This window comes from Perca fluviatilis, chromosome 17, assembly GCF_010015445.1.
Source record: "Perca fluviatilis chromosome 17, GENO_Pfluv_1.0, whole genome shotgun sequence".
Lineage (NCBI taxonomy): Eukaryota > Metazoa > Chordata > Actinopteri > Perciformes > Percidae > Perca > Perca fluviatilis.
Window position 1 is genome coordinate 3,197,621 of NC_053128.1, and position 19,115 is coordinate 3,216,735.

The 19,115-nt window shown below is 43.3% G+C and overlaps 1 protein-coding gene across 4 annotated transcripts in view; it reads right to left on the reverse strand.

The window, feature by feature from the left end:
- Positions 1–19,115, reverse strand: part of mbd2 (methyl-CpG binding domain protein 2) — a 78,265-nt gene that overhangs the window by 28,995 nt on the left and 30,155 nt on the right. For 3 of the 4 annotated variants that reach the window (XM_039780657.1, XM_039780656.1, XM_039780658.1), the window contains 3 exons: positions 10,379–10,519; positions 2,078–2,168; positions 1,815–1,992 (listed from right to left, as the gene is read on the reverse strand). In XM_039780657.1, coding sequence (XP_039636591.1) covers positions 1,815–1,992; positions 2,078–2,168; positions 10,379–10,519 — 410 coding nt within the window. The remainder of the gene's footprint in view (positions 1–1,814; positions 1,993–2,077; positions 2,169–10,378; positions 10,520–19,115) is intronic. The other variant, XM_039780659.1, reaches the window with a different exon arrangement.

A 19,115-nucleotide genomic window follows, 5' to 3' on the forward strand; every position in this document is an offset into this window, starting at 1 on the left:
AACCCATGTCATGTTCTCCTTCACAAATGAAATAAATGTCAGACTGACTGACTGACATGTGATGTGCATTCTTCTTAGAAAACAATTTTTGAAATGTCTCATGATATATTGTCTCTAAAAGTGTATTATTCAACTTTTGTCTTTGGGAAAGAAGGAAAAGCAAATCGCAATACTCAATATTATCAAATTGCAATAAGAATCACAATAAATGAAAATCGCAATACAAATCGAATCGGCACCCATGTGTGGTGAAAGAATCAAATCGGGACCAAAGCATATCGTACCAGCTCTAGTGAATTGAGTGTTGAAGTTACAACAAACAGTTGTACAAATGTAACAGTGGATAGCTATCGTGTCAAGACTAGGGCTATTGGAATGAATACCAAAAGTCAAATATAATTCGAATTGTAAAAAAAATCAATACTATTCTAATGCTGAAATTACTATTCGAATGTGACTGTTTTTTATGAATATGTTGGCTAACGTGGCTAATCTCCCTCTTCTCACCTTGGCCTACCCGCATGTGTCACTCATGTCACGTCTTATGAACAATAACTTAGAGGGAGTGAGAAACACAAGGCATTGTGAGGTCTAAGCTAACGTTACGTACTGTACGTTAGAACAACATTACGGATCTAACGTTATGTACAGAGTAAAGTTAGTACAGGGGGAAGTGACAGGCTGCGGCTGGAAATCGTAAGGACGGGAAATCATTTTAACATGACTTTAAAATCAACATCCACCGAGCCAAAGTGCTTATGTTAACAATAGTTAGCTATTATAGTAACGTTAGCTTAGCTGGGAGCTTCATGGAGACAGCTAAAGTTTATGTTAGCTGCCCTACAGCTGTCAGAGTTAGCTTTGACTTCATATATTACCTTCTAACAGCTGTATTCTCAGTAACAAGACAATCTGCAAGAAACAGGTTGCTTATAAATCACTAAAATAGTAGAGGCAGCATTATTTGGCTTGGTTATTAATGTCATTAGCATTGTTTGTTACTTACCTAGTTTATGACAAATCGTTTCAGCTGTGCTTTTTAACATGATGTCATCGTGCTAACGGAGCACCGTGTAGCCTTTACAACAGAGTCGCTTCACTACACTTGTTAGATAATGTTTCATTATAGAGTTCTCTGTTGATTTGTGTTTGTCGCTGTGTGCTCGTGGTGGAAAATGAGTGTAAACAAAGTTGCGTGCAGGACTCCTCAAGGCCAGGCTAATGTTGGAAGTCCCTCTAGTGGACAGAATGTGTAACAACCACCACATGCTTATAGTGGCATTGACAATGCATAAGCCGGAGTAGTGTAGCACATATTATTTAACAGGCTGCAATTGAGCATTAAATATTCAAATATTATTTGAATATTTTAAAAAATATCAAATGGAATTCAAATGGTATTATAGAGGAAGATTGACAGCTCTAATCGAGACTATCTCCCCACAGAGTTACATATCCATATGTATGGGTAACTGACCCACTACGGCAGTTGACGTGGATATCTCTTTAAAGGTGCCCTACCACACAAAACCGTTTTTACTTGCATTTTTTGAAATCTGTTAGGTCCATATGTGTTTGTGTTATGTTGTGAATGTGAAAATGAACTGCTATCTCCTCTGTCAGCTCTAGCCACTGAAAAGAAATAAGCGGCCCAGGTGTGCACGGGTTTACTGTTTACATTTATTGGAATGGCATCCGAGCGGCCTTGCCCTGGAGAGATAGTCTCTTCACTCAGAGAACCAAGGTTACCTTGTAACCAAACAAAATAATGACTAGTATGGGACAAAAGAAAACATGAAGACCGTGTGTCTCACCGGATGTGTTCGTCAGTGACGGCGAAGGCCTTGCAGAGAGGCTGGGACGTATTCAGCCAGATGGCCGGGTTCTTCTCGGCAGCCACGGACGTCTGTCCCGTTATCGGAGCAGAGCTCATGTGCAGAGCGCTGGCGATGGCCGACAGAAGAGTGTCATCGCTGGAGTCTGGACCGACACCTGCAGGGAGAGAGAGAGAGGTCAGAGGTCAGAGAGTCCGGACTGGAGCAGGGGGTGTGTGTTCATCTTCATGATGGCGACTTACTCTGCAGGCCTTTGGGCAGGTCCATGGTCCGCAGCACTTCCTCTGTGATGTCTGATGACCGCAGACCTTTCAACCTCCTCTCCCAAAACAGCTGCAGGCAGACAGACGGCAGAAACAGTTGAATATCTACTGTGGACTGTAGTCTTAGGCGGAATTTATTAACCCATATTCAATGTATTTGTAGCTTTTTTCATAGTTTTTTTGGTAACACTTTACTTGAAGGTATGGACGTAATCATGACATGATACTGTCATTACTATGACATGACACTGAATGTGTCATAAATGTTATAAACAAGTCATAAACATTTATGACTTCTGTCATTAAGTCTTTCGGTTTTTGTCATGACAAGTTGACATTGTTTGGGTTGTCTTGATTATGACAACAGAATGAAGATGACACAGAAGTTGTCTTTGTCATGACAAGTTGACATTAAATAGTTTGGGATGTCTTTGTAATGACAACTTGACATTAACCAGGATGACATTACCAGAAGATGTCTTTGTCATGACAATTTGACATAATGTCATCCTGTTTACTGTCAAGTTGTCATTACAAAGACATCCAAAACTAATTTAATGTCAACTTGTTATGACCAAGACAACTTCTGGTAATGTCACTTTGATTAATGTCAAGTTGTCATAATCAAGACAACCCAAACAATGTCAACTTGTCATGACAAAAACCGAATGACACTTAATGACGGAAGTCACAAACGTTTATGACTTGTTTATAACGTTTATGACACGTTCATGACAGTGTCATGTCATAGTTATGACAGTGTCATGTCACGATTATGTCGATACTTTCAAGTAAAGTGTTACCGTTTTTTTTACCCGATACCTGAACTTGCGTATCGGCCGATACCAAGTACTGATCCGATACCAGTGTGTCATATATTTGATTATGTTTTAACAGCTGTATACTACTAACCCTGTATGGATGTGGTAGGATTGCTATGGGTTAAACATTTTGTGAAACATGAACAAACACAAACAACGAACGCCATCAAACTTTATTTTATTATCTAGTTTGTCTAGTCATAACAGGAAAAGACCATGAATAAACTACTTTAAAGTAGATTTCCTTCGGGGCTAAATTATGTGGTATCGGATCGGTGCATAAACTCCGGTACTTGCCGATACCAATACCAGCATCTTAGGCAGTATTGGAGGTTTTTTCTGATACTGGTATCGGTGTCAGACATCTCTAGACTGTAGGATCTTTGTAGTTTCAGTTTAGTTTCCTTTATATCAGCCTCATTGACTACGTTTACATGCTCATATTATTCCGATGTTACCTTATTCCAAAAAAAGACAGTATCCCGACTAAGCTGTTTACATGGCTAATGAAAATGAATATTCTACTAATATTCCCGCTTACTAGCCTAGAAATCTAGACGCACCCTAGCGGCAGCAAATGCAATTTGCAGCCAGGGTCGTCAAGCAACTCTCCGTTGGCTTGCGAACTGGAAAGCCAAACTCTAGCCGGGCCAATCACTTTGTGTATAGAGTCAGTGGGCGGGCTTAACATAACGATGGCAGAGTTGTGACGGCTCCGCGTGAATTCCCTGCTACTTAAAAACAAAGAAGATGGCTGCTGCTGCTGGCGAACAGCGGTCTTTGGAATCGGCTTTGGCCGCGACTCTGGAAGACTTGGAGTTCAGCTTTTCTTTGAGAAAAGAACAAAGAACGCCAATGAAGTCATTCTTAAAAAAGGAAGATGTGTTCGGAATTTTGCCGACCGGATACGGGAAAAGTTTAATCTATCAACTAGCGTTGCTCTGGTTTTCCCAAAGTTTTCCACCGGTTGAGATCTCGTTTTGACCGTGTGAACACAGCGTCCCTTCTTTCATTCCTTCAACTACCTTGCTGGAAAATGCAAAATTTGGAATTGTTACAGCTCTAGGCATGCGTTTCTACCGCAGCCCTGCAAACTGTTGGCTGGTTGGTTTGTGTTCAGCAACCATAGCAACGCACTGAGCTGACCATAAGCCGTATACAGGCAGGAGGCCGTAAACCGTCACAAACTGCAGTAAAATCCCAAATTGAGATGCGCTGTGTACATTTCCAAAGAATGCTTCTAAAACCAGAATAATACCGTAATATCCCACATGTTTTTATCTGAAAATGCTATATTAAGAAACAAGCCTTATTCAGAATATCCAAACAGAATATGCTGTTTATATGACCCCTATCAAATTCGGAATACTGTCATATTTGCAATAATAGTGGACTATTAGTGTGCATGTAAACATACTCAATGTTTTCTGATGGGCTCCTGGCGCGAGCTGGAGTCTGCTGCTGTGTTATGATACTGTTAATGCCAAACACCTCCTGTTGCCGCTTCACATTAAAGTGCCCATATTATGAAAAAAATCACTTTTGGGGGGATTTGGGGTGTTATTTTGTGTCTCTGGTGCTTCCACACGTATACAAACTTGGAAAAAAAAAACATCCATGCTGTTTTGAGTGAGATACGGTTTCTGAATGTGTCCTGCCTTCAGTCTCCGGGGTGAGCTGGTCAAAATCTGCACGGCTTTCGACGTCATCGGCCGAAACATTTGGTGTGTGCTAACCACTTTAGCTAATACCACATCAGCTAGCTGTTTCTCCAACAGTCTGTACAAGGCAGGATTAGCCGGGAGACTTCTTCTAAAAAAGGGGCTCTTCAACAAGTGCAGCACGGACGTGGATTGCCTGCGACCAGGACATGGAAGTAGTTCTTTCGTGTTTGTAGCAGTGTTTTTCTTTCTGTAGCAGGAATGGCTACAAAATCAACACAGGGTGAAAAGAGGAGCTGCAGCAATGTGCAGTATGACAAAAAATATGGTGTTTTTTGAAAATTAAACCATGTAAATCTATTCTGCTACAACCTCAAAATACAATTATGAACCTGAAAATGAGTATAATATGAACACTTTAAGAGATTTCCAATGGCAACCACTGGAAGGCTTTTACTCTGCAGTAATGAACAGCGGAATAAAAGACAACCACAACACCTTTACTGCTGATCCTGCCCTACACAACCCAAATCACACAAGGATCCCAACAATACACAATATACTTGCAGGAAATCTAACCTGAGAACTATAACTCATAGCTTACTCACATGTTAACTTTATTTTTGGGGATTTTGCTTCTTTCATTACTCCCTCGATCTGTTTCTTCCTCCTTCACAACATCCAACTTCCTCCTCCCATCTTCTTGCTTCTCATTTTTCTCTCTCCTCTTATTCTACATTTTCATTCCTCTTCCTCTCCCATTTTGTCCTTGTCTGCTTGTCATTACACCATATTTAAATCCCTCTGTGTGTGTGTATGTGTGTGTCTCATGTTGCTTTTCCCGTGACACCTTAGCACCCTCTAGTGGTCGCAGTCACCATGACAACCTGGTTTCTTACAGTGTCTCTTGTGTCACAGGCAGCCTGACCTCGCCCTCAGACATTACCATGGTGACACAAGAACGAGTATGTGTGTGTATGTGTGTGTGTGTGTGTGTGTGTGTGTGTGTGCTGTGCGCGTGCCCTGTGTGTGCGTGCGTGTGTGTGCTGTGTGTCTGTGCGCTGTGTGCGTATGTGTGTGCTGTGTGTGCTATGTGCGTGCCGTGTGTGTTGTGTGTGTGTGCTGTGTGTGTGTGCTGTGTGTGCTATGTGCGTGCCGTGTGTGTTGTGTGTGTGTGCTGTGTGCGTGCCGTGTGGGTGTGTGTGTGTTGTATGTGTGCCTGCTGTTTGTGTGTGTGTGTGTGTGTGCTATGTGCATGCCGCTTGTATATGTGTGTCTGTGTGTGAGCTGTGTGCGTGCCGTGTGTGTGTGTGTGTGTGTGTGTGCGTGCTGTGTGCGTGCCCTTTGTGTGTGTGTGTGTGTGCTGTGTGCGTGCATGTGTGTGTGTGCTATGTGCATGCCGTGTGTGTGTGTGTTGTTTTGTTGGTATTGCGTATGCGTGCGTGTGTGTGTGAGTGCCGTGTGTGCGTGCCGTGTGTGTGTGTGTGCGTGTGTGTGTGTGGTGTGCATGCCGTGTGTGTGTGTGTGTGTGTGTGCGTGCCGTGTGTGTGTGTGTGTGCATGCCATGTGTGTGTGTGTACAGTACAGGCCAAAAGTTTGGACACGCCTTCTCATTCAATGCGTTTCCTTTTTATTTTCATGACTATTTACATTGTAGATTCTCACTGAAGGCATCAAAACTATGAATTAACACATATGGAATTATGTACTTAACAAAAAAGTGTGAAATAACTGAAAACATGTCTTATATTTTAGATTCTTCAAAGTAGCCACCCTTTGCTTTTTTATTAATAAGGGAAATAATTCCACTAATTAACCCTGACAAAGCACACCTGTGAAGGTAAAACCATTTCAGGTGACTACCTCATGAAGCTCATTGAGAGAACACCAAGGGTTTGCAGAGTTATCAAAAAAAAGCAAAGGGTGGCTACTTTGAAGAATCTAAAATATAAGACATGTTTTCAGTTATTTCACACTTTTTTGTTAAGTACATAATTCCATATGTGTTCATTCCAGTGTTGTAATGTAACGGAGTACAAATACTTCGTTACTGTACTTAAGTAGAAATTTCACGTATCTGTACTTTACTTCGCTATTTAAATTTATGTCAACTTTACTCCACTACATTTCCTAGATAAAATGTATACTTTTACTCCGTTATATTTCCACTAAGCGTCTTCGTTACTCGTTACTAAAAAATAAAATTAGAAGAAATGTGTGCGACTGCAATAAGGGAGGTTTGGCGAATCACTGCTCCTAGATTGCGTTCACGCGGCTCCATACGCCAGCGGCATCTATTTCAGCGCTTGTTTGTTGCTAAAGGAGGAGGAGGACGCACAACTGAAACCGCCATGGAAGCATGAGCACCTACTGGAGCACCTACTGGAGGACCTCCCATTATTGTAGACGACCAGGCTCGACATAAGCAATGGCCCGATGGCCCGGGGCCAGTAAAAACGTATGTCGGGCTGGTTGCAGCCACAGTCACTGGTGTGTGCCTTACTTCACGCAGCACATGTAGCCTACTGACTGGAAACGTTACCGAGGATTATTTACGCCCGATGGCGCAGATGAACGCTACACTCGTTACTGTAAGTAGGTAGCCTACAATAAAACCTCCATGATTAAAGAGTCAATACTTATCAATAACCCGCGTACCTGTTCTACAGGCAGAAACACGCTTAGAAACCATATCTCAGTCTGATCTGTCGCGCTGTCCACTCTCGTCCCCGCTTGTGCAAACACAGCTCTACTCTGCAAACAGCGACTTTACAAACGAGCTAAAATGAAGATGTAGTTTGTAGTCTAACTGTTTGTCTTAATTTGCAACCAATCTTGAACTTTGGACAAACTCTTGTAAACGTAGCTGCTGTCTAAAGCGAGCCACCTCTCCGCTGTAGCGGTAAACCTATGGATGTATTTTAAGACCAAAACAAATACCGTGGCTAATTAATATGCCGCGTGAACGGCGCGTTCTTCATTCTTGACGATGTTGCCGGTTGTATTATTTAGCAACAGAATTTCTTATTTCAAATTAGGCATTACAGGACTAATTGAGATCATTTTTTTATAGGGCTGGAGTTGGTAAATAAATTGCGAATAATTGTAGCATTGGTATGGAGGCGTGGCTGGATGGCGTGGAACATTTTTCCAGTCGCCTTTTTTTTTTTTTTTTTTTTTTTTTTTTTTTTTCTATCACTTTTTTTCACCTATGATATTTCTTTCAGGGCCAGTAAAAATGTAGAAGGGGCCAGCAAAACTCTGATCTACTGGCCCCGGGGGCCAGTGGGGATTTTTATGTTGAGCCCTGCGACCACCCCGACGATAGTGGTGAACTTGCTGAACAGGGTAGTGGTGAAGATAACGTCCAACCCGGTCTCACGGCAGTTCGTGTAAATGTCCACGTTATTCTTAATCTATTGATACGTGTTCACGGAGACGTTTTTCTCGTTTTTTACGTGTAACTGTCACGTTATTTTCTTGGGGAAGAGGTCGCTCCATAAGCCGGGGGCCGGCCGGCCGCTTCGGGACCCGCTGGATGAGGTGGCGGAGGCGGCGAAGGGCCCTCCATAAGCCGGGGAGGCGCCGAGCGAGCTGACCTGCGAGGCGGCCTCGCGAGAAGCGACCCGCGGGGGACGCCCACAATATCGGGATGGCGGAGGTTGGGTTTAGGAAAAACTTACGGGGAAGAGGCCTTAAGCGGGGAAAGAGCTCAAACGCCGGAGATGTGCCACAGTAACATGCGCGGGACAAAGCGCACCACGTGGGGCGCCATCCCCTGGAAACAAAGGGCTGCAGCGGGGCCGATCCCTTCGCCGGGTGAAAGTCCTGTGTTGTTTGACCCATCCACCACCCCGACCAACCTCCCTACGTGGATTTTCGGCTTTTTATATCACTCCCTACCATTTCGTTCTGTGGCCACAAAATATGCTTCCCATTGAAATACAGTACTTTACATTTTCGTGTTGTCCACCACGTAAAAACCGACAAAAACGTCTCCGTGAACACGTATCAATAGATTCAAATAAAGTCACATTTACACAAACTTCCATGAGACCGGGCTGTAACGTCATACACCCGTGTTGCAAGAAATGTTTCTGTACGTTGATGTCACCTCTAAAAATCTGCTGTTTGTTCTTTGAACTTAAGAGAATTATGCCTGAAAAGTCCTAGAAAAGAATGTGATTTTGATTTGATGAGTGAGATTAAGAAGATATGGGCACCCTGAATATGCTTTATGCTTTACTATAAGAAGTATAAAAATAAAAGTTCTAACCGCTTGCTTTAAAAAAAAACTTTACTTTTTACTTCAAATACTTAAGTAAATTAAATATCAGAAAATTACTTTTGATACTTAAGTACAATATATATCAGATACTTTAAGACTTTTACTTAAGTAATATTCTAAAAGGTAACTTTCACTTCTACCAAAGTCTTTTTCTAGTACGATACTTGTACTTTTACTCAAGTATTGCTTTCTAGTACTTTATACAACACTGGTTCATTCATAGTTTTGATGCCTTCAGTGAGAATCTACAATGTAAATAGTCATGAAAATAAAGAAACACATTGAATGATAAGGTGTGTCCAAACTTTTGGCCTGTACTGTCTGTGTGCATACCGTGTGTGTGTCCATCTGTTTCTTCCTCCTTCACAACATCCAACTTCCTCCTCCTCCCATCTTCTCGCTTCTCATTTTTCTCTCTCCTCTTATTCTACATTTTCATTCCTCTTCCTCTCCCATTTTCTCCTCATCTGCATGTCATTACACCATCTTTAAATCCCTCTGTGTGTGTGTGTGTGTGTGTGTGTGTATGTGTGTGTGTGTGTGTGTGTGTCATGTTGCTTTTCCCATGACACCTTAGCACCCTCTAGTGGTCGCAAGAACGAGTAGGTGTGTGTGTGTGTGTGTGTGCGTGCTGTGTGTGTGTGCTGTGTGTGTGTTTGTATGCGTGTGTGTGTGTGTCTGCGTGTGTTCGTGCTGTGTGTGTGCTGTTTGTGTTGTTTGTGTGGTGCTGTGTGTGTGTGTGTGTGTGTTGTTATTGGCTGTGTTCTCGTGGTGTGTGCGTTTGTGTATGTGTATGTGTGTGTGTGTCTGCGTGTGTTCGTGCTGTGTGTGTGCTGTTTGTGTGTGTGTGCGTGCTGTGTGTGTGTGTGTGTGTATGTGCTGTGCGTGCCGTGTGTGTGTGTGTGCCGTTTGTGTATGTGTATGTGTGTGTGTGTCTGTGTGTGAGCTGTGTGCGTGCCGTGTGTGTGAGTGTGTGCGTGCTGTGTGCGTGCGTGTGTGCTGTGCGTGCCATGCGTGTTGTGTGTGTGCTGTGTGCGTGCATGTGTGTGTGTGTGCGTGCGTGTATGCTGTGCGTGCCTGTGTGTGTGTGTTGTGTGTGTGCTGTGTGCGTTCCGTGTGTGTGTGTGTGTGTGTGTCTGTGCTGTGTGTGTGTGTGCGTGCCATGTATGTTTGTGTGCTGTGTGTGTGTGCGTGCTGTGTGTGTGTGCATGCCGTGTGTGTGTCTGTGCGTGCCGTGTGTGTGTGTGTGTGTGTGTACGTCCCGTGTATGTGTGTGTGCTGTGTGTGTGTGTGTGTGTGTGCGCTGTTTGCGTGCCGTGTGTGTGTGCGCATTTCTTGTGTGTGTGTGCATGCCGTGTGTGTGTGCATGCCGTGTGTGTGTGCCGTGTATGTGTGCGTGCCGTGTGTGTGTGTGTGTGTGTGTGTGTGTGTGTGTGCTGTGTGTGTGCGTGCGTGCGGGTGTGTGTGTGTGTGTGTGTGTGTGTGTGCTGTGTGTCAGCCAGCCTCTCACCTGTCTGGGCTGCTCACTAGCTCTCTGCAGGTCTGTCTTCACCTTGTTGCCGGGGTGATTGGTAACTTTGGTAACGGGCTGTTTAAAGATGGACGCTGTCTGTCTGATAGGCAGGGCCGTGTTCAGGTCCGGTTTACCTCCCTGGATGAGACAGAGACACAGTCTATGTGTTGAGCACATATTTCCTTTCCTCTTTAGCTTCTTTCCTAATTCCTTTTTCCTACCGCCCCTCCCTCCCACCCTCCCATCCTTCCTTCCTGTTCTGGTTTACCATGCTGTATTTTGACCTGGTTGTAACATCTGTTCTGTGTTCACACCTGGCAGTAGTTGTCTAAATGCGGCTTTAGTAACCACTTGTGATCGGGTCCCACTTCCCCGCTCTGTATGCTAAAAAAGACATACATAGTGTTTGTTTGCATATAGGCTGGTTGTGTGTGAGTGTGTAAATGTAAGTTGTTACTCTCACATAAGGCTACGTTCTTAATTCGGCATTTTTGCTCAGATCCGATTTTTTTGTTTGGCTGTTCACATGACCTTTTAAAACGTGGCCTATATCAGATTCCAGTGTGAACTGTTTATTTTATTACATTTATATAGTGCTTTATCATAGACACTCAAAGTGCTTTTTTGGGGAGATGAGGGGTGGGGACTGCTCTCTAACACCACTGATGTGTAGCATCTGGGTGATCTGGTAGCACTGGGTGATGCACGGCAGCCATACAACGCCTTACGACGCCAGAACGCTCACCACACACCAGCTAGTTAAAGAGGGGAACATATTTTTGGTGGTGGGGGAAACTGGAGAACCCAGAGAAAATCCACACAGACACGGGGAGAACATGCAAACTCCACACAGAAAGGCCTGGATTCGAACCCAGCTTCCTTCTTGCTGTGAGGCCACAGCACTAACCACTGGGCCACCGTGCAGCCGTGCGGTTTGTGGTTTTGAACTGACCTGCATGCGCAAAAGAACAATACCAATGACATCAGACGCAGCACGCTGTTGCACTAAAGTTAGGGAGGTTATGGAGGAAGGAAGCATTTTCGCTTTTATTTCAAAATGTTTGTATAATGGCAGCCGTAACATTAATGAGCAGGTGCTGAGGAGGAGGAGAATGAAGAGAAAGAGAGCCAAATTGGCTATTTTGGCCTTTTGCGGGGTTATGGCTGCAAATTCATTACAAATTGAAGTATCTGCCCCGTACACTAATTAGGTCTAACACCTCCCTCTCCCTCCATTGACTTGCTCCATCACTGTTCTCCATTGTGTAGGCCTAGTCTAGTTTTTAATGTTACTGTCTGTGTCTAGGGCTAACTCCTGCCGGCGCATCATTGTGACAAATATCAATGTAGATTGACGTAAAAGTCGCATCACAGTCTGATTCAGGACCACATAGGGAAGTGGTCTAAATCTGATTTGAAAAAATCAGATCTGGGCAAGATTTGAGTGTTGACCTGGTCACTTGACCCCAAAAAAAAGATTTGGGCCACTTTTGCCTGCAGTCTGAACGTAGCCTAAATCATACATTAGAAATGTGTGATGACTAAAGTAAATGAAATGCCTACAATATTTGTCTGTGTGCCGATACCAGACTGCAAAAAAGTCTGTGTGTTGGGCTCTCTGAATCTCTGTGGTTTGAAGTTTAGTTTCTATATCTGCTTTTTATCATTTATTTTCTTCATTTTAGACATTTATTTACTATTGTATTCATATATTACACTACTTTTGTGAGCCCAATACTTTTGTAAATTAATTTCAAGGACCAAACAATTTAATGTAGGTTTGTTTTCACAAGAGATTTGAGGAAATTTCTAAAAGCAAACATGAACTTTTCTGCTTCAGGGCCAAACTATCTCTTTACATGTTGCTCTGGACCAATTTTGGGTGTCACTAGACAGAAAGCTGAGTTTGTTCTCAACGTTTTGATATGAAACACATGAGAATCAGGTTATATACTATAGGGGTGCACGATTCAGAAAATGTCACAATTCAAAAACGATTCCTATGCAGTAGACCTACAATTTAAAATAAGAATCGAATTTTGGAATTCTATGAATCGATTTTGAATCGGTAGAGCTTGAATCGCAATTCGAATATGAATCGATTTTTTTGCACACCCCTAATTTACAAATATCCTTAAAAGGTGAATTTAAAAAGACCTCAGAAGGTCAAAGAACAAAAATAACCTGGGGGGGGGTTTCATGTGAATTCTATTTTATTTATAAAGTCAAATCACAACAGAAGTTATCTCAGGACACTTTACAGATAGAGTAGGCCTAGACCACACTATGATTTACAAAGACCCAACAATTTTTTTTTGCACTTTTTTTCCTTCATGATCAATAAATGTATATCGCATTGCACTTTTATGCACTTTTTTTTGCACTTCTGGCTGGACGTAGACTGTATTTCTAAAGTGAATCTAATCTAAAAAAGAAAAAACTTATTTATATGACATTAAACCTCATTTTTGAGTTAAAGAAAAAAAACAAATATGATGAGGTATTTGGACTAATAGTTAAGCTCAGAGCATGTTGAGTGAATCCCAGACGGGCTCATGTCAACGTTTACTTTTTGGTTTTGAAACCATTATAAAAATGTTTTCAATTGCTATGAAAATTGTATAAAACACCCAAAATTTGTTGAAATGAATCATTAATTTGACCCGCAAAGAACGTTGTATGTACAACGTTCCTCCATGCATCGTTGTTATTTTTGGTTGAAAGAAACCCATACTTCTGATATTACAAAAAAACTCTGAAAACGGGTCAAATTTGACCTGTTTTCACAAGGAGTCAAACAAGGGTTAACAGACAGAAAGCTCAGGCAGCCCTCGTCTCTTGGTAGGTGGAAGAACTTATAGGAAATGAAAGCGTCCACCCCTTTACAGCCGCTGTTTCAGCACTCGGGCTTGCCGGCTTCTAAATAGTTACTCCGGCGCTGACACAGCGCTGTGGAGATACTGTAGGTCGGCCAATGCAAGACTGATGAATAAAATAACTATATGAGATTACCAGGCGGAATAAAGGTTTAAAAAAATCGGGCCCTCCAATACAACCGTGCTAGACAGAGCTCCACACAGCCCAGAGCAGGCAGCACAGGAACAAAAGACAGCGACACATCAGCTGGCAGGATGATGATGAGATCAGAAACACATGACACACTCTCAGTGGTTTCTGTGACATGAAAAATCCTTTGAATGAGTACGTAGCCTCGCTAACAGTTGAGTAGGCGGTTCTTAATGTGGTCCAGGACACATTCCCGTACGCCTAGACCGCCTCCAAATTTGGTTCCATTCACACCTGTATTTAGAGCTGTCCACTTGTGATCGTATATCATTTAGATCGGATTTTAATACCAATCTAAATGTAATGAGAATGTAACCTCTATAACCTCTGTATCCTGTGTGTGTGTGTGTGTGTGTGTGTGTGTGTGTGTGTGTGTGTGTGTGTGTGCCTGCGTGTGTGTGTGCGTGCGTGCGTGCGTGCGTGACAGTTGCGCTTAAAGGGTTAACTCGGTTAAGGTTTCACAGACAACAACAGGAAGTGTGTGTATCTGTACTCCCAAGTAATGATGTGTGAAGAGCTGCAGCAGAAAGTCATAACCGTGTCAATACACACACACACACACACACACACACACACACACACACACACACACTCACACTCACACTCACACTCACACTCACACATACATTATTTCTGCCCTGCTGAAGGATGTTGATGTTGGTTGCTTGTAAGGCTGCTCGATTATGGGAAAAAAATCATAATTCCGATTAATAATTCGTAACTGGTCATTTCGGAGCACCATAGGGCAGCCCAGGCACCGAAATGAGGAAGCGAAATCTTCGTTGCTCTTCGGTCCGGTAGATACTGGTCGTTTTGGTACCCAACCCTACTCCCCAGAGGATGATCCCTTCAGATGTTAATGACCACATGACCTTTCCTTCTAGCACCAGCATCACAACAAACTTTACATCTTTAGCTAATAGCTTTAGCTTAACTACCGGTAAGACTCTACTATATCTCTACTCTACTCATACTGTGGTTGTAATGAACACTGCAGCCTCTATTGGGACCAAAGACTTCCCATTGGTTTTCCAGGTTACATTAGGACTAGAGGTCGACCGATTAATCGGCCGATTTTTTGGCTTTTTTTACATAATCGTTATCGGCCAATATCAAGCCGATTAATAGGCAGGCGCATCTGCGGGCAGCCTGGTGTTGTTGTTGTTGTTGTGGAACACGTGTTCGACGCACGCTGCCCCTAGAGTCAGTTACCAGCAGAGTGAGCAGACCTCATCCAGTGCCTAAGGAAGGAGCTGTTCCTCGGAGAAAACGGTAAGGATTAAATTCTTATAAGTCGTATATATTTAATGAAAAACGTATGACATGTTACTGCCAACTTCGACAAAAAATATGAACAGGCGACATGACGTTCGGCTACTTTGGATATTGATAGCTGTCGTGTCACAATAATTAAGCTAGAATTTTGCAATCACAGACAGTGGATCTGAGACTTTTATTATTTGTTCTGTTTGTGTGTCTATATTTGAGAGGGTTGTCAACTCAATGCAGAGAAAGTAGTTGTAGTTAAAAGAGACCACCGCACCACAGGCTAGTGAAGGACTGGCTTTGCTTTGCTAGCGTCGTTGCTAGGGTTGGTATAGAGTAGACCCGGTGCTAATATGGCACCTGTGCCTTAACGACCCGTATCTACCGGACCGAATAGCAACGCGGATTTCTGTACCTCATTTCGGCGCCACTGATATGCCTGCGTTGCTCTCTGATGCTCCGAAAACGAATGTTAGAATACATTACACTCGTCAGCAGCTAACGTTAGCCTACCGTTAGCTAGCAGATGGATTAAACACGATTAAAATGCTGACAGCTAAACGGTGTAAAGTGTGATTTATTTCACTGTATAGGATCCAACAGCAGTATGTTAAGCAGTGTGCTGCTGCCGTTGTTTAGCTACTTGTCTGAAGAACAACACAGACGGTGCGTCGTGGTGCATTCAAAGTTGTTGTAAAATACCCTTTTGCCATGGTGGTTGTTTTTGTCGTTCAACAGCAATTTACAAGTGAAATACGTTATTGTTATAAGTTATAGTTATTACATTATTATTAAATAATTTTGACCATATGGCCTAAAGTTGTTTTCCCCCCTTAATTAGGTTTTGTCCATTTGGCTTTGTCTGTCAACAAACAAAACAAACCAAAAATATATGTTTCAGGACAGTTTTTGGGAAGATGATAGAAACTTTTTAGCCTTGTATCACTTACAATGCACTGAATTATTAGCTGATTTATAAAACAAATGTTAGATTTTATATCTATACCTATCTACAAAATGACTTGAAGAAGATACTATACAAAAATACTAACTTAACCTTGTATTTTCCCCCTTTTTTAGTCATTAAGTCTGATGGCTGAAAAGAAAACCACCCCCTTATGGCAGCGCTTCACCCAGCCAACACCAAAACAAAGAAATGCTCCTGTTTGCTACTGTGTGTCAGCACTACTATTGTTAAAATGGTCAATTTATTTTATTGTTCTCAGCTGTTTGATAAATGCTGCTAAGTGCACTAAACTTTATCTTTTAATTGAAAAGTTTATTTGACAAATTTAAATTTATTTTCTTTCTTTCTTCTTAGCCGTTTTGTTTATTTATACAATATATGTTTTTACATTATATGTAAAAAAGGGCCATGCCCTGAGCACGCATTCCCATTATGTATCCACTGTGTCTGATCACACGCTCTGCATGTGCACTCTGTGTGCCCACACTGATGACGGCCCCTGAACGCAGCAGCGAGTGAGAAGCACGGCGGAGCAGACATCAGCTGGACTTAAGTTTAGACTGCGGCGATCTTTGATGGACAGTTTCTTTTCCGTGTGTGCGTCCATGGAAATGTAAGTTTAATTGTTGTGTTAGGTAACACACCGTCAGTGTTTATTAGCCGTGAATGTATTTAGGTTTCTGTTAGCTTACAACGGGATTCAGAGCTAGCTGCTAGCTTGGAAAAGTCTGTTTAACTGTTCTACATTCTAATAGCTATTGTTTTCTATGCTGTGCACTGAATATTTCGGTTGTTTATTCAGTTTAAATGCTTGTTATAATTCCTTTGACTGTCATTTATATAGGTTACATGAATGCCTTGTGTTTGCTAATCTTTAATTGATAGCATATTGCAGTCCAGTTATTGTTAGCCGTTAACATTGCTATGTGCATGCTATTTGTAGCTGGCTATGTTTTAGCTTAGGTTTGCCTTTGCTATTTGGTCTGTAACTATTCATCTAAACAGTCTGTATTGCTGTGCTTTGTTGTTACAGAACCACACACGCACAGAAACACAAGCCTATTTGTTTATATAAATCAGCTAAACTGCAACCCTGGACTCTGCATCTCCTTTCTCCCCACACTCTCACCCGAACATTAGAATAGTGTCCTGACCCGACACCCTGAAGCGATTGCTGCCACACCTATTAACCCATATTTACACCTTCTATCATACAATTTGGTCCTTCGAGCCGGATACAGCAACTGCGTCAGTCCAAGATGTTCAGGCCAGATGGAAGAGACTCAGAAAGAGATGGGGACCGCCCACGCAGACACAGCTACCTGCCATCATACCTTCAGGACTATGAGGTCAGTTACCCTATCAGGCATCGCGGTCCAGTGGATGAGCAGGCTAGACAGGCTATCACTGCTGATGTTCTAGGATGTATCCGTAGTATGACAGAGGACAATGACAAACTGCGTAAAGATGTGCAACGCCTTACAGACATGATCTCCAGCTCTCCTGCACTATCTCCTTCAGATGTCATGTCACGGCCCAGACAACTTGAGGATCATGAGACATCATACACACCTGCACCCATTAGTAAACTGACGGCACATAGTGGTCATCAGGACCCACGTCAGAGTGAAAATGCTCTACAGGTGCAATTCAGTGATGAGTCTTCTTCCCCACAATACCGCCAACATGACCCGATTACAGAGCTTAGTGACAGTCTAAAGGGAGCAGGTCTGTCCAGTCATCAGCATGCAGTATCTTCTCCATTAGCTTCTGGTGAGTCAACCCCTTGCTACAAAGATGCCTTTCAGCGAACACCAGAAGCCAGATTGTCCCCCATGCCTCGAGGTTCGATGACAGTAGACTCACTGCCGCCGCCACAACACCAAGAAGACACATACTGCTCTCCAACTGGTGCTGTTCAGCGTCAGTCCGCTAACAGCTATCATCCTCATAGCGGCGTTACATCCAGTACACCTGATGTTAGGACTCGTTCCTTGCCTAATGATGCCTATAGTTGCCCTGATGACAGCTACAGCCCTCCCTATGATGCTAATACCATCGGGCGTGATGAAAAGTTCCGCCACTTCCTGATGATACTTATCGCTCGCTATAACAACAGCCACATTTACCCTGCTGAGTCATATCGACAACCTAGTCTGCAAGCCCATCGTAATGACCGCTACTATTGGGAAGGTGGCAGGAATCATACTGTCACGAGAGGCTATCCTGAGGATCGCTATCGTTCTGCTAATGGCTATGACACCTATTATGGCCTTGATGATCAGTACCAGCATTGGAATGAGCGTTTCCCAGATGATCGATATTATGACTACCTGCACCCAGCGGAGCGGCCTCAGGCTCGACCCCCCTTTGGCAGACACCCACATGTGGAGGCATATAGCGGACCTAAGCCGACAATCCCTGACCTCAAACACGAGGACCCACGTGAGTTTGCAAGATTGAAGCTCGCGTTGGACAACATCCTCCCACCTGATGCTTCCGAACGCTTTAAGTTCCAGATACTGACTGACCACCTGAAGTGTGAAGAAGCACAGCTAATTGCTGATTCATACAGTAATGGCCTGTTCCCATTCAGCGATACCATGAGGGCACTCACCGAAATGTACGGTCAACCTCAACAGCTGGCCTTGAAGCGAATCTCTAATTTGATGGATGGACCCAACATCAAGAGTGGTGACATTAAAGCCTTCAAGTCATTTGCCCTCCAAGTCCGTGCATTAGTGGGCATGTTGCACCAGTTGGGAGGCCAGGGCTGGACAGAGTTAAGATGTGGCTCACACGTATCTCGCCTCTTAGCTAAGTTGCCACACGACCTAAGAGCCAACTTCCAGAGATTTGTGAACCCCATCCGCATTCCAATCCCAACACTGCTTGACCTAGCTGATTGGCTTGAATATGAGGTTCGTGTACAGGTGGATGGAGGTCAGTACGGTAGCAATTCAGGTCAAGAGAAGCAAGTTCCACGCCGAGACAGGCGCACAGAGTACAAGTCCCAGAAGACCACTACTATTCTCCATGGTAGTCAGCAGAAGGATAGACAAGAGAAAGCTACAACTGTGTCTGTATTGGAGACGACACAGGATAAGCCAAAGAAGTACTGCCCCTTCTGTGACTCGGTGCAGCACTATCTTAACCAGTGCAGCAACTTTAAACTCTTGTCAAATGAGCAGAAGACAGAGTGGATAAAGGGGAACCAGAGGTGCTGGAGATGCGGCCGTGATCACCAAGCAGCAAAGTGTACACTCAAGGCCAAGTGCAAACAGTGCGAAAGAAAGCACCTTGAGGTTCTTCATGAGGTCAATAACAGCCAAAATGCTGCAGCGTCGGATAAACCCAAGGTTATTGGAGAAAGCACTTGCTTGGTGAGTTCTATCTCAGAGACCCTGTACCTAGATCGGCCGACATGCAGCAGCC